Source organism: Pteronotus mesoamericanus, unplaced genomic scaffold (assembly GCF_021234165.1).
Source record: "Pteronotus mesoamericanus isolate MK-2021 breed Mesoamerican mustached bat unplaced genomic scaffold, CSHL_Meso_final contig_94, whole genome shotgun sequence".
NCBI lineage: Eukaryota > Metazoa > Chordata > Mammalia > Chiroptera > Mormoopidae > Pteronotus > Pteronotus mesoamericanus.
In genome coordinates this window covers 14,588,257-14,615,150 of record NW_026555285.1, presented here as the reverse complement: position 1 = coordinate 14,615,150, position 26,894 = coordinate 14,588,257, and the positions used below count along the sequence as shown (strand labels likewise).

The 26,894-nt window shown below is 31.3% G+C and overlaps 1 protein-coding gene across 1 annotated transcript in view; it reads right to left on the bottom strand.

The window, feature by feature from the left end:
• Positions 1-26,894, bottom strand: part of PCDH17 (protocadherin 17) — a 90,998-nt gene that overhangs the window by 51,707 nt on the left and 12,397 nt on the right. The window contains exons 2-3 of the mRNA XM_054586402.1: positions 4,467-4,525; positions 4,161-4,333 (exon numbers count right to left, since the gene is read on the bottom strand). Coding sequence (XP_054442377.1) covers positions 4,161-4,333; positions 4,467-4,525 — 232 coding nt within the window. The remainder of the gene's footprint in view (positions 1-4,160; positions 4,334-4,466; positions 4,526-26,894) is intronic.

Genomic DNA, 26,894 nt, shown 5'->3' with positions numbered 1-26,894 from the left:
AAAAAAATCTTTGAATGGGGCAACACCTGAGGATCAGTAAAGTCCTGGAAACCCATCACAGGAAAAGGGACTGACAGCTGGCTATCAAACACATGAGCTAGAGAATGATGGCGACTTTTTCAGTGCAATCCCTGGCATGGGTCGTCAATAGCTATAATGTACAATGATATTCCACTAAATTCAGGCTTCAAGAACTTGGTTTTGGTCAACTGTAAAAATATCAAAAAGACTGACTATTCTTGGAGAATTTAGAACTATCACTTCGTATCAAAAAGGAGCTCAGAAAAATCACCAGTTGGTGTTTACATAAATCGCACACTTTTTTATTTGGGAATCAATAGAAACTACTGAATTTTAGGGGGAGCTTATTAATTTTTTTAAAGAACAAACAGTTATTGCTAGTAATCAAAATAATTTACAAGCTTTTAGTGGCTAGAAAATCAAAGGCTACAAGTGGCTAGAAGTCGAAGATTGAATAATATCCTGAGGCATAAGAAGTAAATTAACTCAAAATTTTTTGTTTTATTCTTTATAACACTGTATGTGACTCTTCTGTAAAGAAATAACATTACATGTATTTTTTTAGTTGTTGGTATAAATTGGTTTTTCTTATTCTAAAACATAAATTCAGAAAAGTAATATCAAATGTGTATTGGTCAATTCTCTGTGTCATTTTCTGACAAACAATGCTTATTAGAAATGTAAATATTTGTAATGTCCTATTATGGTAGCATACAAATTTAAAAACGTTTGGATTGGTTCACCAACCTACCTACCTACCTATAATAATTGGTGAAGGGAGTATATAGAAAAATCTAGTTGAACAAAACCAAAGGGGAAGAGCTGAGGGAGGGAAGAAGGGAGAGGGCAAGGGAAAGAGGTGGGGGGGAGGCAGAGACAAATGTATTTAAAAAGTGAATAAATTTAAAAAATGAAAAAAAAAGAAAAAAAGAAAAAATCAATCAACCTTTAGTCTCTTCACTTTTTAATTATCAGTGTTATTACATTGATATGTAATATCACCATGTTTCATAACTTTGATATTAACTACTGTTCTGTTTTTGTTAAATTGTTTTCTAAGGATTTTTAATGTTGTTATAAATCAAATTGTTCTCTTAATTTCACATTCAGGGATTCTTTTGGTACTATATAAAAATAAAATTGTTTTTTCTGTTTTCAAAAAAAAAGGCACAAAAATGCAATGAAATAGAAAAAAAATAAGTATATTCTTTGAAAGTTTTTTTTTTTAGTCACACTAAGAAAAACTAAAATAACCTCTTTCTATTAGAGGGTTTATTAACATAAAATCCTTAAAGCTATGTTCAGCTGAAGTGCAATACATCACACCTTCGATTAACTACTGAACCCTTTTAAATATTTTTACTAAAATAATGGGCAACACATACTTGTGCTGTGTATTTGAGAGCATTAAACTGATGGTAGCAAAAATAAACAAATATAAGGAGCAGAACAAATAAAAAAATTAACTACACAAAAGAAAAAAGTAATATTTGAGCTAATAAAATAAAAGCACAAAAAAGCTTAGTCATAGGCACAGGTAAACCATTATTAGCATAAAAATTTCCACTGAAAATGTGAAGGTTACTTTTTTGAATTTACTTTAATTTCTAAGTTAAATATTTCAATTTAGAAATAGAGGATTATTTATCTTGAGATTATTTAAATAGAAACAGAAGCCAAGTAAACTAATATGAAACTGTAAAATACAATATGCCAATTTTTTTAATTAAAACCTGTTAAAGTACTGATTCAAATTTGTATTGTGAATAAAAGAACTGATAAACGAGTTTCTTTTTGTTTAGGTCTTAGTTTCTGTCCCTAAGAGGGAAGATACTTTTGTTCTTTTATGTATTGAAAGCATTTAATATGTATTTATTAAATAAAGGCATTAATGAATCAAATTAATTAATCAATGAAATAATATTTTAACTAATCCTTCAAATTCATGTTTTAAAGTAAGAGTCAGTCTCCTATATAATTCATAGATTACCTATGTGTGGCTTTCCAATACATAATAGCTGGTATTTATTAAGGATGTGTGGAAACTGTTTTACAGGCGACCTTTCTATTGGCATTCTTACTATCAGACTAGCAATATGTGTGTGATACTAAGTAAAATATGTGCCAAATATATTTTATTTTAATAACAATAAATTCCTTTTGAAAATATTACTTTTTGATTTCAAAAACATTTCTTATCAGATTTCAGTGTAAATTATATTTTCAAACATAAATAAAATAGCTTTCTTTTTCTATAGGGTTTTTTGTCATGTTCATCAAATACACTGCTCAGTTAATGAATGAAAAGGAATTAAAGTATTAATGTGAGCAGCAGTGTACCGTTTTTGTTTTTGTTTAACAAAGTTTCTCATGAAGATATGTAAACTCTTTACTTACTAAATGCAGCTTTACAATAGTGGTCAAAAATAATCTGTTTAATTACTTCATTGTACACATAGATGGGCCTATCTAATGCTGTACATTCATTTGTATATCAAGGTTCAACAAAACATTATTTAAACTGTATCTAAAAGGCTCATATGTAATACTGCATAGTAACAACCCATCAAGGCCACTGAAGTTACTTTAAGTAAACATTAAATTTGCAGGAACTGTAAGTATGAGTATTTAAATAACTTTTGTTAAAAATAATTTAAAAAACAATACGCATTGCTACAAAGAAAATTGAGATGGTAAAAGGTCAGAAAAAAGTTACCTATCTGGCACTTCTTAGAAAAGAAGGCTTTGGGGAGGTGAAATTTAAGATAAATCCAACATAACTATAGTCAGTGCCTAAATACACACACACACACACACACACACACACATATATGCATATATACATATATATTTCTGTACTGAATATATGTTTTGTACTAAAATTTCAACAAGATTAGAAAAGTTAGTAAAATTATATCTGCTATCTGTTCAGACAGCGGTCCTGGATCTTTTTGGTTTCAGGGGGTGGGAAGAGGAGGCGGAACTCAGGCTCAGGTGATAATGCCAGCGAACTCATCCACAGCTCACCTGCTTGCTGTGTGGCCTGGTTCCCGACAAGCTGGCCTGGTACTGGTCCTTAGTCAACCCAGAGGTTTGGGTCCCCTGTTCTAAGATGTATGTGATAAGACAGAGTGCACTACAGACAAAAATTTGCTTTCCATGAATCATCAATTAATAAATGATTTAGCAGCTCTGCTCACATTGTATAAATTTAGTTTCTCATTAAAAAACTTACATGATAAATATTAAATATTTAAAAATTGTGACTATTTTTTAAAACTAATATTAACTAATATACATCTGTAATTCTGAAATGCAGTTTATAAAACAATTCTTTTGATTTATTATAATTGGAGATTAAAGAAAAAAAAATACCCTACTCACAGCCTGTAATTCATACACTTGAAAGTAGTTTAATTCCCTTTGGGTAAGTCATTAGTAAATATTCCATTGTGTTTGAAACAATACAAATGTCAAAATTAATAAAAAGATGTGTCAAATGAATAAATTGAAGATAGACTTTTAGAATATATATACTTATTAAAAAGTATTTCTGTTTATTCTGAGTAAAAAGTTCATACTTATTTGATATCCTTGAATACTCTGATGTAAATCAAAAAAATAAAAAGTCATAACTCTGGTTAAGCTGTTATTTTACTACTAAAAACTACTGAAATACTAAAATACACACTAAAAAAAAAACAAACCGTATGCTAAGAGCTAGAGCATTACAATCAAGTTTTCATTTCACCTAAAAGTGTTGAGTGTACTATTTTAATCCTATAAATTAGTAAATTAAAATGTGCATATCTAGCTAATATATGCCATATTTTCCTTGTTAGTAAAATGCAAAATAGAAAAAGTTAGGGAGCATTCATGAAAATAACAAATTTAGTGACTTTAATCAAATTCTCATTTTAAGAAGATTAAAGATCATTATCCATGGCCATCCTTATTCTGTTTTTTACTGAGGTACTTGAATAGTTGCTTTTTGTCCGGGACAAACTTGGGATTTGCTGTTTCTTTTGATACAACATTAATGGTCCATTCCACCTTAATCAGCCGCAACTCTAGTACTAACAGGTTTGTAATGATTGCTTAAGCTTTACACTTGGTAAACATTGGAAGGCTTCACTCACCTTGTTCAAGTGGTTGGCTTTTAGTTGAAGTAGTTTTCATCTTGAGTGCCTCCCTAACAGACATGTCACAGCAGGAGCCTTTGTTAGTGTCTTGGTCACTGTCAGCCTGATCACTGTCCCCGTGCCCACTGTCTCTCAGGCTGGCTCTTTCTGGGTCCTTAAACGTGGAGCTACTGAAATACATACAAAGAAAAAGAAGAGAAAGTGTTGTCTCTACGAGTTGGAATCTGAAGTGTAGTCTCTTGCAAAGCAATTTTGACATGAATGCAAATGGGGAAGCTGAGAAAGTTATTTAATAGGCCTTACCTTTGAACAAACTGCTGCCTGCTGCCCATGTAATTGGGCTCTGCGGGAAAATTGTCTGTCTGTGAAAGAGAAGGAAAAAAATACGTATAGTTGTACACTGGACAAATCTCCTGCAGAGCAACAAGATTTCCTAGTGGAAAAATGATTAATAATTCAAAAATTCCCTTTAATCTTCAGATTTGTACATTTTAATTAAATTGGAAATTGCTGACATGTAATTATGTACTCAGAACAATTAAATGATTCCGGTCCACAAATTACCTGTTAAAGTAAACAATGAGCCTGTCATAACTGGCATTCTCAGTTAGCACCAGAATGGATAACACTGTGTTGTTTCATTATTTAGATATTAAGATTGAATATTTGTGGGAGGAGTAGAAAAATGACCTAATTTCTCCATATTAAAAGTGTGAATTATTTAATAATACTCATTTTTAACATAATTACATAATCTGCTGGGATTCTATGCCTCCCTTGATGTAATACCGTTTTGAAGTCATCCACTCCTCAATGAAGATTTTCAGGTCTTTTCTTTCAAATTACCAGAGAGGAAGGAAGCTGGGGGGAGGTAGAAATGTGTATAGGGGGGATACACATAATACTATATACATATAATGTATTTTAGAGTTGTACACCTGAAGCCTATGTAATTTTATTAATCAATGTCACCCCAATAAATTCAATAAAAATAAATATATAAGCATGGCACATATAATTCATTCTCATCTACATCCTTACTATTGTAATTGCACTCAAACAAGACAACAAGAAAAGGTGTTACTTCCTGGTTATTAAAACAAAGTAAAAGAAAAACAAGAAATAAAGTGTTACTTAAAACATTGAGAGTAAAGACATTGAGAAACCAGGCTTGTTTTCATGGTTGTTTTTACTGCTTCCAAACTGACGTGGAGATCTGCCAAAAAGAACTGAATTCTCCTTGTATAGTGGAACAGAGTCTTTTGGGAGAAAGAGACTAGATCTTTCATAAATCTCCCTATACTGTACATTCATATGCGTTACTTCTTCTTGCAGCTGACTCCAGGACAAAGGTTCTCCTGTTTTCTGCATCACTTCATATCACACCATTATGCTCTGAAGCAGCTATGGGTTCCTACAAGATCATCCAGCATGCAAGTATCAGTGGCACAGGAGCATGCAATTCATGAAGCAGAGGGCCCAAGGTAAGGCTTAATATAGTGCAATATGTGTTTTCTGGATAAATAAGGCTAATTTAAATTAACAGTACTCTTTTTTCTTCCCATGTGATGATTTAAATTATTTGGCTTTTCAAACTATTACTGGAAAAAAAAAAAGAAACATGTTAAGAGTAACAGCTTAAAGCATTAAGTTTCAATGTCTGGTAGAAGTTGGGAGACAGAAAAAAATTAATAAGATATCACAGATATCTTAATTCATAATCTTTTGTGGTTGTTGAAATGAATTTTATCAGAATAAATGTAAAGGTAAGGGTAAACAAGGTCGTTTCATTTCTCAATCCTAATCTGCTTTCACTAGCAGTTGGTAGCAGACATTTTTCATTAATGTGTTTTACTTTATTCTATATTCTGTGAAGCCCTTTAATTTTTCTCAAAATGACAAACTATCAGTTTTAAGGATAACTTAAAGATACAATAAAAACAATAGTGAAAACCAACACCAGGGGCAAAAATGTTTGCAAAAGAGTTTTTCCAATATTTAAAACTATAATTATTAGAAATTCCACATTTTAATTTAATGAAATCTAGTTCATCTTTCGAATTGGTCAAAAATGTGTATCCAACCTAATGCTGTCGTCATTTAAAAAGCTAAGGAGGAATGTCTTACATGTCAGAAAAAGAGAATCCTGGGCATTAAGGAGAAAGTAAAATGTAACCTGACAGCAGAAACTCTAGTTAGAAAGTATAAGTGCTATTATAATAAGTAATCTTGTGATTTTAATGGATTTAATTAGGTGGAGCCTCATAAGAAGTAAACTTGTACTCAGTTCGACACAGAGAGACACATTGGGGAAACTATTCTTTCCCTGTGCTAATCAGGATAGTGTCTAAAAATATTTTCAATTTATTAAAGTTCTAAGGAGTTTTAATAAAATAAGAGACTTAAACTAAAAAATAAAGTACATTTTCTCATTGAGCGAAAAGGTGATTTTAGATATATGTGTGTGAAAAAGCATGTGTTTATGTATATTTTCATGTACTTATCAGTGTCATATAAACAATGGGAAATGGTATTGCTACCAAATACTCTTGATAAAAACAGAAAAACAGAGAAAGTTAGAAAAGAAGTGATTTTAAAGGGAAAAAGAAGAAAAATAACAGCAGTAGAGAAAGGCAAGAAAAAAATCAAGAAGAGCAAAAAGAGAAAAACAAATGTATATATAAAAAAGAAAGAATAGAGGAGTTAAAACAACAAAAAATAGAAATTGGTTTATTATTGTAGAATTTCACAATGTACAATTTTAAAAATGTTTAACTTAATCAGTGGCAAAGAATCAGAAGTTTACCAATAATGCCTGCATTCTTTTATTAAAATAGGCAAAAGCAGATACATAGAGCAGACCGACATATCTCAGAGGAGAGGGAAATGGGAAAACTGGAAGAGATTAGCCAAAGAACATGCAGTATATGCATTTATGTGTAGCCCATGGACACAGAACTATCTGGCAAAGGCCAGTGGGGGTGGGTAATAGGGGACATCTGTGACAGTGTCAACAATAAAAAAATAGATAAGAATGTGAGAGACCGTGTGTGTATTTATAGTTATCATAAAGAAATATCCATTTGGCCTTAATAAACATATAACTAATTCACTATAAAAAACAAACAAACACTGTCTTTATTATAAAAAGTAATATTTTCAGTATCCAGGCTCCAGGGATGTCAGGCAACTCATTTAAAATAATCTGAATATAAAATAACAGTATTTGCATAGGAGAATGAAAAATTGAGAAAAATAGCCATATGTATCAATATCACAATGTCATTTAGAAGTAAAAGGGCTTTCAAATATTTTTCAATACTGTACTCTGAAAACTGAGTTCTACTTAGGACATTTATAAATTATCTTTCAAGTCTAGGAGAAAAATAAAATTTGAGGTCACACACTTGTAGCTTTTTAAGTCTCAGCAGAGTAATTAAATGTGCATATTTATAACTCCTGAAAACTTCATCTTCTTCTGCACGAACTAACCTCTAAACTGTTTCCCCTTCACACTCAACTATTATTATTTTTAATATAACTATTATTTTTAAAAATATATAATTTATTATTAAAAATGTGTACCTTAAATTGGGCAATTACAGAGTAGTTCTGAAGTAGATACTTTAGATATCGGTTTAACCTATTTCAAAGTCAGGAATAAAGGACAGAACTTTGGGTTTTTTGTGAGTGATTATTTGTTTACAATAGAAAAGATTTCAACTTATGAAACAGAGGATACCTTTCTATTTTGCCTTTTTTCTGTTTATTTTCTTCGATAAAGGTAATAAAAATTTAGATTTTCTTTTACTTTTTTTGTATAGAAAACACAAAGAAATAAAAAAGTTTTGAAGCAAACCTACAAAGTAGATATGAATGGTGTCTTGAATTATTTGCCTTTATGTTTTTTCCTAATAGTACTCAGTAAACTGTAGGAAATAGATGTTACATTCAAAATCAGAATTTTTATCAGTAGTAGTTCATAATAAAATGTCATCTCTAATTTGCTCATCGTTTTAGAAATATAAAGTCACAATATGATTTTAAAAAAATGTCTCTACGAAAGCAGAAAGGGAGCAACTACTAAAACTGAAACAAGCTGGCTAATATTGGGACAGATCTTTATTTGTGGAAGTAGATTAATTTGATACAGCCACTGACATGTGTCTAAAGAAGTTGAACTGAGAATGCCTAGTAAAAGGAGTCAAAATAGTTTTTTAAGTATTAATATATTAAAATTAGAAATTTTAAATACTTATCTAGCATTTGACAAATTCAACATTTATTAATGATAAAATTCTCAGCAAGTAAGAATAAAAGAAAACTTCCTCAATTGTATAAAGGGCATCTACCAAAAAAAAAGTTATAACTAATGTAATATTAGTGAAAGACTGAAAAATTTCACCACTTGTATTAATCATTGTACTAAAAGTCTTAATAAATTCAATCAAGCAAAACAAAGAAATGAGGACATACAAATTAGAAATGAAGGGAAAAAATTACACACAATGTTATGGTATCCACAAATAGTATTATGTAGATAAAAAATAGGAAGGAATCAAAACAAAGAAAATTTCTTAGAAGTAATAACTAGTTAAGCAAAGCTGCCATATTCAAGGTCTCTTACACACACACAAAAAAACTATCACATTTCTGTATTCTAGCTATAAACTAGTGGGGATCAAAATTTCAAAAGTAACACATTTAGAATACCTCCCTGAAGATCAAATACTTAGCAAATAAGTACTTATACAACAAAAACCAGTATAGAATCTGTATGCTGAACATTACAAAAACTGATCAAATAAATCAAAAAAGCCTATATAATGGAGAGGCATATCATGTTTATTACCAAAGACACAACATGGTAAAGATGTCAATGCTCCTCAAGTACTCTATTCATGTAACATAATTCCATTCAAATTCGAAGCTCAATTTCCTGTACATACAGACAAGAGGATTTAAAATGTATTTGGAAAAGAAGGAAATGTAATAACTAAAATAATTTTTAAAAAGAAGAATGAAGTTGAAGGAGTTACAGTACCCCATTCTAAGAGTTACTGTGAAGGAACACTATCAAGACAATACAGTAATGTTGATGTAAAAGATACGCAAATAGAGTCAATTGATTTCTGACAAAGTTGCAAAAGGCAATTCAACAGATAATTTAAAAGAAATGAATCTCAACCTACACCTAGCACTTTATTTTTATAAAAAGCAAAACTAGCCCTTGCTGGTGTGACTCAGTGGATAGAGTGACAGCTTGTGAAACAAAAGGTCACTGGTTCAATTCCCAGTCAGGGCACATGCCTGGGTTGCAGGCTGGTTCACCGGTGGTGGGTGTACGAGGGGCAACCACACATTGATGTTTCATTCTTTCTCTTTCTCCCTCCCTTACCCTCTCTCTAAAAATAAGTAAATAAAATCTTTTAAAAAAGCAAAAACAAAAAATCCTCAGATTTTTGGGGTAGGATTATAATCTATAATCCTCATAGATTATAGATTTGAATGTAAAATGTAAAACTACAAAACTTTAGAAGAAAACCTAGCAGAAAATCTTTGTGACCTGGAGTTAGACAGAATTCTTAGACTTGATACCAAAAGCATGATCTACAGGAAAAAATAAAAAAACTCAAATTAACCCAGCAATTTCTATTTACCTTGAAGAAATGGAAATTATGTTCACACAAAAATTTGCACATGAATATTTACAGAAACTCTCTTTGCCAAATCTAGAACCAGCCCAGATATTTTCTAACAGATGAATAGACTGTGGTACATAAATACAATGGAAAACTATTTAGCAATATAAAAATGAATTATTGATGAAACAACTTAGATGAATCCCAAACGCACAGTGTTGAGTGAAAAAAGCCAGTCTCAAAAAAATTGCATGCTATAAGATTCTACTTATAAGACTTCTCACTAAAAAAAAGAAGGAACTGTTTTGAAAAAGAACAGATTAGTGGTTTCAAGGAGTTAAAGTTGACTTACAGAGGTAGCTTTTTAGGGTGATAGAACTGTTTAGTAATTTGATTGTGATGGTAGTTGCATGACACCATACATGAATAAAAGTACATAGAACTCTACACTCAATAAAAGGTTCATTTTACTGAATTAATTAAATATTCTCAATAAAAAGTGTTCCTGAACTGTGTCTTTTAAAATCACAGTAAGCCAAATTTTAAAACCCATCTCGAAATACCATTTTCATTTGGGCAGACTACAAATGAATTAAAGATATAAAGATCTATTTAGTCACACTAGCAAACCCAAGTAAGAGCCCTATAAGACAGGCACCTTAAATATGAATTATTTAGGTCAATTTTCATTTATTTCAAGGATGTTTTTCTTGTGTGCAGTTCCCATTTACCCAACCACAGAGTAAATATTTTAAGTAAAGATTTCAGACTACATTTCTTGCAAAGGAATAGCTTTTTATTTCAGTGCAGGGAACAAATGTGGCTATATCATGAAGAATTGGGAGCCGTCCTGAAAAATGGTTAGTTTCTAAATTTTGAAATACTTTGTAAAACTGAGTCTGCATCTGCAAGTAAGTGAATAGCATATCTTTGTAAAGCATCTAAAGACATTTAATGTGAAATGATTAACATTAAGATATGGCAAAGTGTTTGCAAAATATTATCCAAATAATTTTACAACTTTGAGGTAAAATTAGGATAATACTATAAAAAATATGTAGGTTTATGTTTATGAGATAATACAGGACAAGTTTTTAGTTATGTAATATAGTCCCTGGTATAAGCTTATAATTTTCTTAAAGTCGTATATGTAGCATAACTAATGATTATGAAATCATGAAAACTGGATGAAAATTCCTGTAAATTTTAAAATAATACTTGGATTTCTTGAAAATATGACAACTGTGGGATGAGAAAAATAAAGATGTCATAATTTTGAATATTGTTTCAAATGCATTTCTACGAAAAAATATCAGACTACTAGTCTCCAAATGTACCCTGTAAAAGGAAGAGAGAATAATGTAAACATGAGGAAGCTGGATTCTAGGGTTAGTTTTCACCATCATAAATACTATTTAAGTAAATATTGCTAGATTCAAACTTTGATCAGTGCAATCCCTATGTGATAGATATATATACAACACTTTGGTGGTATTTTGCCAGTATTCTCTTATATTTCCAATTATAGAGCCAAGAGAAAGTCAGGAAATTTCATGTGAGGAGAAAACTTTTGGTTCGTAGGCCAGCGCTCAATCCACTGAGCCACACCAGCTAGGGCCGGGAGAACAATTTTGGTATTTCCAGAATCATTTCTGTGAAAACCTAGGAAGCAGTAGTTTATAAACTGCTGGCATCTTTGACATCTATTTGCCTTTCTATGTTAGTTTCTTCACATAAGAGGACATCTTTGGAACAGAAGCCAAATGAATAAATTCATTTCACAACATACATTGAGCTTAGATCAAAAGTGATATTTTAAAATCCAACACTCAATAATATAAAATTCATAGTATCTGAAGTATTGTGCAATCAGGAATTACAAGGTATACAATAAATCAGACAAATATAAACCCCACCTAAGAGAAAATCCATCAATAAAAACAGACCCAGGAATGAAAAAGATGATGGAAACAACCAATAAGCATCTTAAAAAATCTATTACAAATGTTAAAAATATGGGCAGGAATATAAAAGTATGTTCCTGAGAATAAATATCTCTCTACATTTTGAGCCCTAAATACTTCTCTTATGTCATCTTAATTCAGGCCTGAAGGAGACAAGTAGAAAATATAAAAAGACCCAAATGGAACTTCTAATACTAAAAAAACAACAACACTAAATAAAAACAACAGCAGATTAGACACTGAGAAAGAAAAGATGCAGCATTTGTTACCAGGTTTTAGAAACTTTTTCTCAATATTATATATATTATTAAGTCTATTTTTATGTGTTTATCTGTTTAAGCTTTATATAGTATTTGTTTCAACATTGTCTTTATGAATTTACTATACACTAGAGAGTAAAGACAGGCATGCCAAATACAAAAAGATCTCCCAAAGGTTTAAAAAAGAAAGTTTTAATTCTAGAGATATTGATGTAGAATAAGAATTATTAAAATAATTAAAGTATGCATTTGACTCTGGCATCATCTTTAAGAGAGCAACTTACGTCTTACACACCAATTTGGGGTTAAATGTATAGTTATGGTTTTAAATCGTATCATTTTAGGTTCAGTTATACTTAGATAATCAGTGTTTTCCTAATCCAGAGATAGAAGGGAATACAATTTTGAAAACTCCTCTGAATTAGGAACTCCAGATTGATTGCTCATATTGGTGCCATTGAGTTGAAAATGAAACTAAAGTTGAACTTTTCCCTTAATTCAGAGGCACTGCTCTTCACATTGATAACAAGTTTCTTTTTGTAGCAGACTAAACACAAGGGAGTATTAAGAGGTGAATAATTCACTGTAAGCCTTTTCATACTGCCATTGCTTCTGATAGCTTTGCCTTCAACAGAATATATGGTGTGGTTCTTTCTACATTGCTGAAGTAGGCAACAGTATTTTAAGCCACCACTTATAAAGTTATCTGACAGCACCTATGGATTTGGAATTTTTAAAGTGCATGAGGTATGGCAATAGCTGTATTTATCAGTGATTTTCAAAATAATACATTTTATAGAAGTATAGTGTAGTCGACATTTGTGTTTTGTTACTAAAGGCACAATAAAAAGCATGAAAAATTCATACCACATTTATCAAAAACAAGAATTATTTTAAATGTAAAATGGAAGGACAACAATGTTATATCTTTAAGCAAGATTTTTAAGTCTACTGATCAATTAAAATAAATTATTTTTTTCTTGTTTTCTATTTTTAAACAATGTCCTAATTTTATTTTACTTTTTATCATTGCCTGAGGATATGCTTATTGATTAGGGGGTGGGGAGAGAGAGATGTGAGAGAGAAACATCAATCAGTTGCCTTCCGAACTCACCCCAACCCCGGGATCCTGCAACCTAGGAATGTGCCCTGACCCAGAATCGAACCTGCAACTTTTTGTTGTATCAGATGCCACTCCACCCAACTGAGCCACTGAGCCAGGGCTCCTGTTGTCCATTTTATTTTTTACTGAATTTATTAGGGTGGCATTGGTTTAAAAAAAAACACAACAGGTTTCAGGTGTACAACTCTGTAACACATCACCTGCATATTGCTTTGTGTGCTCACCATCAAAATTCAAGTTTCTTACTACCACCGCTTCTTCTCCCCTTGCCCTCTTGTACCTCTTTCCATCTTGTTTTCTTCTGGCAATAACCATACTGTTGTCTTTTTTTTTTTTTAGCTTAATCCCTTCCATTTTTTCACCCAGCCCCCAAAGTTCCCTCCATCTGGCAGCTGTCAATCTGTTCTCTGTATCTATGAGTGTGTTTCTATTTTGTTTGTTAGTTTATTTTGTTCATTAGATTTCACATATAAGTCAAATCATACAGTATTTGTCTTTCTCCGGCGGCCTTATTTCGCTAAGCATAATGCACTGGAGGTCCATCCATGCTTTCACAAAGAGTAAGTTTTCCTTCTTTTTACTGCTAAGCAGCATTCCACTGTGTAAATGTACCACAGCTTTTTTATCCACTCATCTACTGATGGGCACTTGGACTGCTTCCAAATCTTCGCTATTGTAAATAACCCTGCAATGAAAATACAGGTGTATATATTCTTCTGAATTAATGTTTTGGTTTTCTTTGGATATATTCCCACAAGTGGAATATCTGGGTCATAAGTCACTTCCATTTCTAATTGTTTGAGGAAACTCCGTACTGTTTTCCTCAATGGCTGCACCAGTCTGCATTCTCAAAAACAGTGCAGTAGGGTTCCCTTTTCTCCATATCCTCACCAACATTTGTTGTTTGTTAGTTTATTGATAATAGCCATTCTTACAGGTGTGAGGTTTTATCTCACTGTGGCTTTAATTTCCATTGCTCTGATGCTTACATTTCTCTGTTGTAACTCTTTTCATATATGTCTTTTGGCCATTTGTATGATCTGGATGTCTATTAAGTCTCTTACAAATATGAAACTTTTTTTATAAATGATACCAACTTTAGTAATAATTTCTGTGCCAGAATTAGATCATATAATTGATGAATCTTGAATAAAATCATGTTTGACAACAGGAAAATTAAGATAAAAGGTAAGATGAAGTCTATTTCTTATCTATAAATCACACAAAACAGAGAATGCTGCACATTCTCTAATTTTTGCTAAAGCTTGGAGTGCAGAAGCCACTGCAATGCCACTAAATGCTAAATTTGCTTTCTCATTGGCAATGGCAGAGCATTATACCATGAGCTGATGTCTTCTGATAAATTTTCAAACTTATTTCTTGGTTGCTAATTCCAATTTCCCTGATTAATCCATTCTCTTCTGGGAGGTCAGCCTCTTCATGTTAACTCTGTCCAATAATCGGTCTTCTCTTTTTCTTCCAGCAGTGGTAGTGGTGGTGGAGGAGTTTGGAGCTCATTCATCTGCTGACTTTTCGCTTTCTCTCAGCCAAACTTTTCATTTTAGGAGACCTGTCCTCCTATTTTGCTCTTTTCCATCAATAGTAAGAATACTAATGGATTTTTCAACTGGAGGAAATACCTAAAATTTCTCTGTAATTGGGCCTCCATGACTAAAAACTTAATGATTATATGTAGACAATAAAAATTCATTACAGGTCTGAACTTCTAGAATTCTTGGCATATCATTGGCAAGAAAGAAAATGGGGGGAGACACCTTGGTGACAAATTATTTTACTTATTATCACTATGAATGCTGAGTCTTCGCTAAGATACATTTTTAATTACTTTATTAATTTTGGAAATTTTTAATTAGAAAAGAAAATTTTTACAAATTGAATATTTAAATTCCAACCAGTTTTTACTCTAATTTATTTAGCTAATATAGACAAGCTTTGAAACTGTAGTGCACTGAATCTAAATATATGTAAATTGTGTCATTGTGTCCATTCTCTACTAGGCAATTTGGAAGATGCTGTTCTATGTTAGGATCTACAAAATGGTACTATTAGTATTTATTATTCATTATTCTCATAGCCTTAGTAGACACAGTAGTGTTACTGTCTACATTTTTTTTAAAGAGGCAAACTACAGTTAACAGACTTTTATGGAGTTGTCCATGATATGCCTGATTTATTATAGAACAATAACACTTGCCAAAGAATGACAGACCCGTTATTTGCTGTACAACTTCTCTGAGAAATAGAGAAATATAATGATCTAGCTCCATAAATTATCCAGTAATGTGATGTGAAAAATAGAGACATTTATTGAAGAAGATGCAAGATACAAAAAACATTGTACATAGGACAATGATGCCTCAGTCCCCTTCAAAGTAGGCACCTCGGAACCTCACACAGTTCTTCCAGTTGTCATCAGCTGTCCTGTATTCTCCTGAATCTCATTCATGGCCTGAAATCTCTTCCCTTCAAAGGTGATTTTAGTTTTGGGAAAAGCCAGAAGTTGTAGGGTGCCAAATCTGGGCTGTAGAGGGGCTGATTCACCCAGGTGAGTTGATGTTTTACCAAAAAACTCTGCACGACATGTGATGCATAAGCAGGCATGTTGTCTTGATGAAGCTGCCAACCACCAGTTAGCCATAACTGTGGCCTTCTGAATAATCCAAATAGTTTCCATCAAGGAATGTTCAAGGTTAATGTAAAATTTGATGCAGATTAATTGCTCTACTTGCTCAATCATTTTGAATGGTACACATGTTCACCTAACAGCTCCTATCATCCCCACTGGCTAGTACAGTGAAGTTGTCATTGTTCATCCATGCACATTCCAGTCCACTCTCCTTGGCTGCCAGGTTACATCGATGTCACACAAACTGCTCTCGTTATATTAACAATGGCTGGAATTTTTCCAGATAGACTAAAATATCATATATTACTCCAACAACTGATATTTCCTTTGGTCGATAATGTAAAGAGGTAATAATGGTCATTTATCATCAAATATCCTAATGCATGAAATAGGCCTAACTGTATGATTACTTACCATTATTATAGTCAAATAAATTGTCAAAATAGGCACTTCAGAACAAACACTTCTTAAAGTGCAAAAGAAATTTATTAAGTTTAGTTAATTATTATATAACATTCTCAAATAACTAATTTAAAAGGAGAACCAACCTGTATACCTGTTATCCATTTCACCAGGTTTTTTTTTTACAATACACTAAAACTAAAAACTTTATGAATGCAATGATTTGTTAAACACAATTCACCAATCTTCTCTTCAAAATATTAAATTGTTAATCAGAAGATATAATCAATGATTACATAATGGGTTACATTTTACAAATGAAATTAAAAATGATCAATAAGGTCAGTTGCTTATCTGATTGTGCATTAGTTTTTCAAGTCACCACCTGTATAATGGGTACATACCAGTTCCTTATAGCAGAAACAAAAAAAGAAGGAATTTAATGTGAAATTAAATGATGCTATACCTTTCTAATTTTTCTCTTCTTCTAACTCTTGATTAGCACAGATAATTTTTAATGCTTTACAATTATAAGTAACATTTTAGCCAACCAGCTAAATAACCAATATATTTTTAAATAATTAACAAATACTTGGGGGGAATTTTGAAGTCCCCAGCTTTTTGTATGGGTTTCAAGATAATTTACTATTCTTTTAAAAAATTATGTAAAAATTTAAATTTCCAATAAAATTTACCCACTGAACTTGAATCTCTGGTTTGAAAACAAAACAATAATTTGAGAGTACAATTTTGAAAAATTAGGAGATAATATGCAAGGAATTTGGAAGACTTATTCTCAGAAATGACTAATACAAAGGAAAAGGTATTCCTACATTTGAGGAAAAAATTAATTATTAACCAAATCTATGAGCATTAGATTACCAGAATATTTATCATTTTTCCCTCTGAAATATAAGAATAAGTATTACATTTAAAATGTATGATTCAATGAAAACGGTCTATTTTAGGTTGACGTTCATACCTGAAATTAAAATAAAGCTAAAGTGTCTTTACTGTTAACATATTTTTAATTAAACATTAGCACAAAATGAAATGAAATATATTTTGAGTTGTTATCACACTCTCACTTAATACCTAATTCCAGCATCCCCAGCTCTTCCTCTGCTTGAAGAGTTTAATTCTAAGAATTCTTCTCCTCTTACAAAAGAATCAATTTTACCTGGACAATCACTTAACGAGGCAATAGACCTATACTCTTCCCTCACTAGTTTGGACATATCAATCACTTTGATTTTATTAGAAAATGTCTATAATTTACATGGTGTAGTTTTACAATAACACAAACAGAAAAAAGAAATAGAGACATTGTTAAGATTTAGTAATGCCTTACGAAAATGATTGAGGAACTCTGGCCAGTGACCCACTATCTGTTTTTGAAAATAAAGTTTTATTGCAACTCAGCCATGTGCTTTCTTTTATACATTGTCTATGGCTGTTTTCATACTTCAATGGCAGAACTGAGTAGTTGTGACAGAGACCATGTGGGCCACAAACCCTAATATATAATATTTGCTATCTACACTTTTCAAGAAAAAGTGCAGGCTTCTGGCTTAGGAAGGCTATGTCTCAGTTCTTAACTATATATTTAATTAAAAATTTTACTGTACTCATTCCTGTAGATAAAAAAACTAATGAAGCATTTTAATATATACACTATGCTTAATGAGGTCATCATTTAGAAAAAACACGAGTCACTTTCATCCTCTGTAGGAAACAGATTTCCTTCACAGAAAATGAATTTGAAAAGTGCCTGATTGAAAAATTCTTCATTTTTTCAGTGGATTTCAGTGTTAGGTTATTTGGAGCATGTTTTTATTCAATTCCAAACTATTTAAAACTGTGGAAACAGTACCATCATGGGAATACCTGAAAACAAAATGTATTTAGACACTTGAAGCTTCCTGAAGTACAAGTTCCTTCAGAGTCTATTCAGAACCAAAGTAACCCAGGTTTTCCAGAGAGGAAAAAACTCTTCAGTTCTTTCTTGGTCCTTTGTCTCCTCATTTTCCTTACATATTTCACAGGGTAGCCTTGTCACTGCATTTCAACTCTTCCAAAAATATTATTTCCTTTCACCTCAGCAGCTGGGGATCATCATAATAATTTCTATTTCATGGATGGAAAAACTAAGGCCTGTGAAATTCATGAAAGGCTAGCTGGAGGTCCCAATATGAGTAAATAATATGAACAAGTTCCTTTTGACTCAACATGTTTGTCTTTCAAAAAAAACCCAAAAACAAACAAACAAAAAAACCTGCAAGTACAATGTGATTCACCTTGCTTTTGTATGTATTGTAATTTGCTTTCTATTCTATTCTATTTATCACTGTCTGATGTATTTTACAGATTTATTATTTTCATTATAATTGCTAATCAATGCTCCCTACAGAGTTCTAATATCAGGCCATAACCCCTTGAATGGCTTTGTTCCTTTAACTGTTCACTTCTTGATTAGATTAAACACAAACAGAAAAAGTGAGGACTACCGGACAATTTTGGTTAGAGTAAAAGGATCAAATCTAGTTCTATGATCATATCTGAGAATCCTGGTTGCTTCCAGAAGTCTCAAAAATTCAGAAATATTTTTACTATTATAGGATCAAAATATAGAACCTCTTAAAAGTACTGCTGGTTTCCCAATCGAGAGACCTTGTCGAAATGTATTGTACATAGATCCCCACAAAGTTTTTATGCTTAGTATGTGGAAGCCTTAAAGCATTATCTTCTGAATGGATCTATAGTATAGGAATTACTATGTTGCAGTACTTCACAGCAGTAATTTTTCATGCAATAAAGTATTCTCATATTCCCTAAATGCCACAATAGAAATGCATGTCAAACATGATATCCCAATTGGAGCAAGGGCAAAATATCTAAACTCTGGGTCAGATGACATTAGTTCTCTATTCCTATTCCCAGATAGATATAAATACCCAGGTAACATTCTGTGCTGCAATTTTTTCACATAAAAGTAAGTGTTAATGAAATAAGATGCTGTCATATGTCTATAACTTTCTAGTATTCATTGCCTTACAACAGTTATTTTGTAGAAAATTCTCAAGGTCTCCTTGCTTGAAAAATATGGTTCTTAAGGAATACTTCATAACATTTTTCCACTTCACAGCTTACTTTAGCAGTTTAAGAAGTTTATGGAATCTGGAAACCACTGTTTCCAGATCAAAAATTGGCCCCTTAAAAAAAAAAAGCCTAACATTAAAACAAAAATAACCAATACTGGTTCAGAGAGGTCAAAATAAAAATTCACAATAATATAAATTAGCAGTCCAGTAAAATTGCTGTTTTATAATCGTTAAGTACTCTGGAATAGCATTGCATTCTTATATAGTTGCTAATATTTATGCCAACTGAGATATTGTTTTCACAGAGACTATATATGCATGTCTGTACCTTAAAGTTTAACTGCTCTAGAATGTTTTATGCATTTTGCTGCTAACAACAATAATACTGTGTTAATATTTATTCAGCACATAGTAGTCATCCTATTCTTTATATACATAATCATATATCAACTTTAATTCTCATGACAGCCTTATGAGTAGCAAATATTACACATGATAAGAAAACAGGAAAAAAAAGAGTTAAGCAACTTGCTCTGGACTGAAAAGCTAGTATTTTAAAAAACAAGAATTGTGGATATAGAATATTAGGGTAAAGAATCTGTGAACTAGAGAGTAACCAATTAAATGAATTATAAGATATCTATTAATTGACCCTGAGTTCCACCATTGTTAATATAATATGAAATTATAGCATTGACATGAGAAAATGTTTATGATATATTCATGTAACTTTAAGTATAAAGCAATGTAATATATTTAGCATATACTACTCTTTAAAAAAAATCTACTTTGTGTACATGGGCACACACACACATACACAAAATGGGATGGAAAATTATGCGAGCTCACAATTCTCTATTCAAAATCCTTGCCTCCAGACATGATTTGTATAACTTATAATTGACATAGACATTTTGTTGTACATGTCAAGTATTACCTATTCCAGCAGGGACTGGTTGGAACAATATCTCAAATTAAACATATTAATATTTCTTCAGTAAAAAAAAGTTAATATTAATACTAAGAATAAATCAAGAGTTAAAATCGCCAAAAAGTAGTTCAGATCTGAATTCTTTGGATTTTATAATTAGAGAAGCTATGGCAGATCTAAACAATAAAAAAGGTTAGCAATAGCTACCTCTGACTATTAAATTTTAAGCAATTATAACTTTTAAATGCAACTTTTTCTATTTTCATTTCACAAGTATGTAATGAGCTCATACTACATACCAGGTGCTGTTTTAGGTATGGGTTTTTGCACTTTAAGAATTTCTCTTTAAATTAGGGGAAAATATATAATCATTTAATTTAAAAAAAAATAAAGAAGCTTATAGACAAACATAATGAAAAAAAGTTGAGATTCTTTTAACGCAGCAGCTTAGATTTTTGAGTATTGGAGTTTTATAAGAGTTGTTGTTTTTCCCAAGAGTAAAGTCTCTTCTAGGCAAACTATTGACTTGCTAAAAATCAAACAAGAAAGGAGTAACTGGCCCTGCAGTAAAATGTAGCCAATCCATCCCTAGAGGCTGACTACAAATTCCCAGTTCAACGATAGACTGGTTGAAATCCAAAAGGCACTAGACTAGCAGTGCCTGAATCTCAACAACACAGGTCTAGAGGCACAGTCTCAGTGGAATAACTTTATCTTTAGAATATCTGTCACGGAACAAAAAAGAAAATCAAGGTTTAAAAATCTCGTATATTTATACCTCAATTGTTCTTGAAGAACTTTATAGATTACCTAATTCTATATTTTTAGAAAAATATTATGTCTTATTGTACCATTAGACACATTTTTGTATGAATATGAAACTCAAAGTAGATAATTCCCCTCCAAAAGAAATGAAAAGCAGAATTATTCTGTTCATTGATAGTCTGCTTTCTCCTTCCTTCTTTTCAAAACAGGGAACCAGACTGTTATATATAGTTGGAAAAACAGGTTTTCCACTCTGTGAAGGAGCATGAGTTTATCCAAGTAGAGTCACGCAGTTCATAAAACTACACACTTAATATAAAAATGACAAAGTATAAAACTCTTCTTTAAGCCTAATTCAGGTTTAAGGATTCTAATACCCTTTTTCTGAGGACAGAACATCACAAATATGAGATGGTGCACCTAGTAGCACAGCATATAAATACCTCAAGCTGAAAACATAACAATAAGCTCTCCATCTATTATCACAGAACCAATAAATAAGGAAAATGAAAATCATGACACATTATTACATTATTCCATATTGCCTCTATTCATTAAAAAGAAGATGAGTACATTTAAAATAATTTTACATGTCAAATGACAGCAAGCCTTGCAAGTGAGATGATACTGAAAGAAATATCTGTAAAGGGCAGATACATTGTCTGATGTGGATTATATCAAAATTATGTAGAAGAATGAAGAATCTGAGAAATAAGTACTTCGTACCAAAATAGTAGTAGCATAGTATCCAAACACTTATATCATTCATCTGTGCTATGTGGTTTTGATACTATGAAGTCAATAAAAAAACACATTAAAAAGCTTTAGGAAAGAAAAACTCTTCCTGTCAATTAGGCCTTAGATGGATTCTACCTTTTCAGTTCCCCTGTTGATTTAATAAACTAGATTACATTAACAGTACTGGCTTGTAAATAGGAAAGCTCTGAATCCTATGAATGAAGATATGCTGCCAAAATAATCAGCTTCATACTTAACAAGTTTCCAAGTATTTGGAAAAGCTGTGACAAAGGATTATAAGGGTAAGCTGTGTACATCTGGCTTGTCACTACATAAATATTTCAGAAATTTGATCTCATAGGCTGAAGAAACACCTGTCTAATCCTGACTCTTTTCCAAGTTATACGAACTTCAGTGAGCAGAGCAATGAACAAATGCTGACAAGAAATCATGTCAATTTACATAATATACTTCCTGTTAGGTATGTAATTTTATCATATATCACCTTTCTGAGTGAAGATATAAGAAATATTTTTAAAAGGTTCTGTAGTATCATGCTGGAGGGAGTCAAAAATTTTGAAACTTAGGATAACCACCTAAAATATCAAATATTGCTTTTTTGCTATGTCATGGTATGTAATTTTAGTGCAATTGGGTGCTGTATAAGTATAATGTAGTGTGATATGGACCCAGAAAATAATTAATGTGAAGCAGGAGTCAGTGCATAAAATAACAGTAAAAAAGTTAAGCAGTCCTTCTACTTAATCGAAACCTTAATGAAGTTGAACATTAGTTACTTTAACCAGATCTAGGATTAAATAACTACACAGATTCTTTGTCAAATATACAACAGCCCATTAAGCCTGATTTCATTTTTTCAAATTTTGTTCAAAAGGTAATTTGGTTAAAATTGTACTGAATGTGGCTCTTATTAGATTAAATTCAACTGCCTAACTTGAAAACCTAGATTTTGAAACTGTGGTCCAAAATGGCAGCTAAAGGTTAATGAATCAAATTTCCAATTATACTTCCTGGGAGCAGATGGGTGCAATGAAATCTAATAATTGAATTTTAAATGCTTTCATGCATCTTCTATCTATTTCTCAACATGTTGATTCTACCTTAATGCTCTAACAACATAATAAGTTTATTACAATTAACCAACCAAAATGATATCTCCATTTTCCAATTATTTATATCATGTTACCTGGCAATATTGGACCAGAGCTCCTTTCCTTCTCCCACCCCTAGTGCTTTTCCATCACCATTGCACATTTCCACCAACAAAACCCAAACTATAATATCATTAAATAGAACATGTGTCATTGGAGATTTGATTATTCCAGTAAAATAATGAGAAAAAAAGTGCTCAATTTCCCTGAGGCTCAATGGGAAATTTCAGATGAAAATAATTTTAAGGAATTTGTTGACTAAGTTTATAAATTTCTTTTCCTTATGTTATGAACTGATATGTTAGCCTATTTCTCTGCCCTATAGAGGCATAATCATAGAAAGGAGATTTATCAAGTGGTAAAAAAAATCAGTCTATTTTTAGGAGTGATAGACAGAGGATTTTATCTCTATTATATCTCAATAGAGCATACATACTCTTACCCAAAGAACAAAAAGAGGACAGCATATGGAGAAGTATATTTTAAAGCTTTTTTATAAAATAAAATCAACATTTTACCTATTAAAATATATATATATTCAATTTTAGATGAAAGGAAATCCAAGCAGTTTTTATTTTAACTAATAAATAAAATTGTTTCTTGCATTTAAATATTGATAAACATAATACTATTCAATCCAATCCATCTCAAATCTAACCCACCCTTCGATACCTCCACTGTGTATTATCAATATAGGAATATCAGGTCTGAATGTACATATAGTTAATTATCAACCTAGTTGTAACACCACCATACATCAACATATATATCTAAATTAAAAAAAATGTTTACATTAGATGTAAATATACAAGGTTCTTAAGGTATCCCTGTAAAAAATATACTTTCTAAATGAATATCACAGAAAAGAGACCAGATGGCAAGGATAAAAGGAGAGAATTAGAACTGGTCAGTATAAGACAAAATAATTCTTTTTCACTTGTTTCATTCAAATTATGTGTTTTATGATGCTTTTCAAATATTTAAACAACTTTCTGAAGTTTGTAAACAAATGTTACGCACTTTATATGATTCTGCATGAAGGCTAACATAAACGCATGAAAACTGGCATATTTGCAAAACATTAACATTTTTAGCAACACTGTTAGGAAGTCACATTTCCAGTCAATTTCTAAGCTGTATTCTTTAAAACAGGGATTTTCAACTGCTGTGTCACAGGAATTTTTAGAACATGCAATACCTGATTATTTAGTCAGGGACACTGATGTCTTTTCCTTTAGATTGTCAAATAAAAATATAACTACAGCCAACACAACAATAGCATGTCTTGAAACATAAATATACATTAAGTCATATAATAGATTTGCATCTTATTGGTCATATCCCATATAAGGTTGCATCTGATTGGTTAATTTTCAGTACCAGAAATCTTTATGTATAAGGGTAGGAACTGATTTTTTATAAAAAGTCACTTTGAAGCAAAAAGAGTAGGTAATTGCTATTATTATTTTTTATGAATCAATCAAAATTATACTCATTTTTTGTCAGATGAGCAAAAAGTATATTTTTTGGTATGCCACAGAATTTTAACAATTAGTTCGTGTGCCATGAAATAAAAAAAGGTTGAAAATCCCTGCTTCAAGAGAAATGTGTATGATAGTTCAAATAAATCACATTCAGAGAAATGAGTAAAGTTCAGACAGATTATGGCTGTCTGGAGAGAATATCTGCTCCCAGTCCGCAGGCCTTTTATAGTGACGTGAAACCAAGACCTGGCCAGGCATTCCACCTGGAGGGAGGAACACCCCCTGCTGATGATGTCTTCTTTCCCAAAATGGCAAATATTCCAGGATGAATTTACAGACAGACTTAAACTAGAATGTTTAGATAATTGAGTATATAAATGTGATCATTGACAACTTATTTATGGGTTAATCTTATAAAATAATTAACACAATTTAATCTTTTAGAAAGTCTGTTGTTTTTGAATGTTGTCAATGAGCCCTAAACTTCTTAAATTTATATTTCTATGTTCCTTTCTATTATATTTTCCTTCATTTTGTATCCCAACTACCCTGCCAAATGGGAAAAGTTAAATTTTAATACAGTTTGAAAGCTCATTCAGCTTGAAGCCTTTATTCTATCAACTCCTCTTATTGTTTGTTATGAATTTTGCAATTAAAATTTAAAATTCAGATGTATAGTAATTAAGTCTTGGAATAGCTTAAAAGTAGTAAATTATTTTAATTAAGGGCTTTTAAAAATATTTCACTTTTATTAATTGAATTAATGATTATGGATTGAACAACTCTACAGGTAGTAGATGTATTTTAAATAACAATACTAAAATGGGCAGCATACTGTTTATATGAATGCTTAGCTTATGTTTCCTAAATATGTGCCTGACAATTTCATACCACCTACATAAGATAGATTTGAAACTTTTGAGAAGTTTCTAAGCTGGATTATTGTTATTATATATATGTGATAATTATCCATTGTGATTTTCTTCTCCCATTATCAGATGGCAAATGGTTGGTATCAAAGTGATTATATCAAAAAATCATGTCAACAAATATGAATAAATGTAATCCTAAAGTAATTATGTATTGTTTATATGCATCTCATTTCATTAAAAATTATATAGAAAATAAACACATATGTTATAGAAAATCTTCATAAGTATAAGAATTTTAAACTTAAAATTCAAAGAAGATCATATTAGTTTTCTTAATAACTAACTAGAGCTATGCGATCCTTAAACCTTAACAGTCATAAAGTCTGAATTACATACTTTCAATAATTTATAAAGCATACCAAGGAATAGGACAAAAGACAAAAGATATGCTAAACTAACACTATGTTATCTTGATACACTCTATATACATTTATATATTTACACATATGCAAACATATATATGTGTATATACTTAGCAAGTTCTGTGAAAGTTAATTCTCATAAATATGAACCTTGATCATGTTTTCTTTTTCATGAACTTGTAACATAATCAATAGAATTTTATAGGAATTTTCATTAGAGTTATTTAAATGGTAACAACTGTGAATAACAATTATCTAAATATCTCACCTTCAAATCAATTATTTACCAGCATGTAATTATTTCAGCATTTTTATGTTCATAATATCTCAGACTTTGGACTTAGTAATTTCTAAGTTTGAAGTCTAAGCTGTGGCACATATTTGATCAGTGGTCATAGGAAATGATAAAGAATTCATATATTTTCAGTGCCTACTATGTATAAGAAACCATGATATGTTTCCTAACTACAGTGACAAGATGAATGTGACTCCTAAACTGATACCTAAACTTCTTTGTGATAAATTAACTTTACCAATAGTTGCAACATTGATCCAGAGATTTAAAACTGTTCAAACTTAATTACATTCATTATTTTGTGTGTGGATCAATTAGATCTTTATTAAGAATAAAGGTTATAGACTATAACATATAGAAGGAATAAATGGAAATTCATAGCATGTTAAATCACCTGTTATCCAGGCACATTATCTTTATTAAGGCTCTTTAAAATTCTTATCCATTAGGTAGCTTTAGAGTCAAGCATAGAATGAAAACACGTTCATTGATTTCTGCTGATTAGATACTACTTTTAAGAACTGTGCATTTCTGTTTACCTGCTACTCTGAGTCCTCCTTTCTCAACACTGCCAAATGGTCTTGCTACAATTTACTCCAAACTTAACCAGTCAATAGAGGAGCATGGTGGAAAATATTATCCATTCTTTTGCTAAGACTTTATGTGTCAACTTTTTGCCTAGGGCAAATTATTATAGCTGACATGTGGATCTTTATTTCTAGAGATTTACTATGGAAACGCTGACATAACCTTTAACCACAGCAAACAGAGACACTCTAATAAGCAGACACCCCCAAATCTAAAAACGCAGAAGGAACAGAAAGATCCTGGCAGGAATTAATCTGCCATTTTCACACATCTGCCCAAGGGAGGTATTGTAATTGCAAAAATTTACTCTAAGACTGCTGAGACT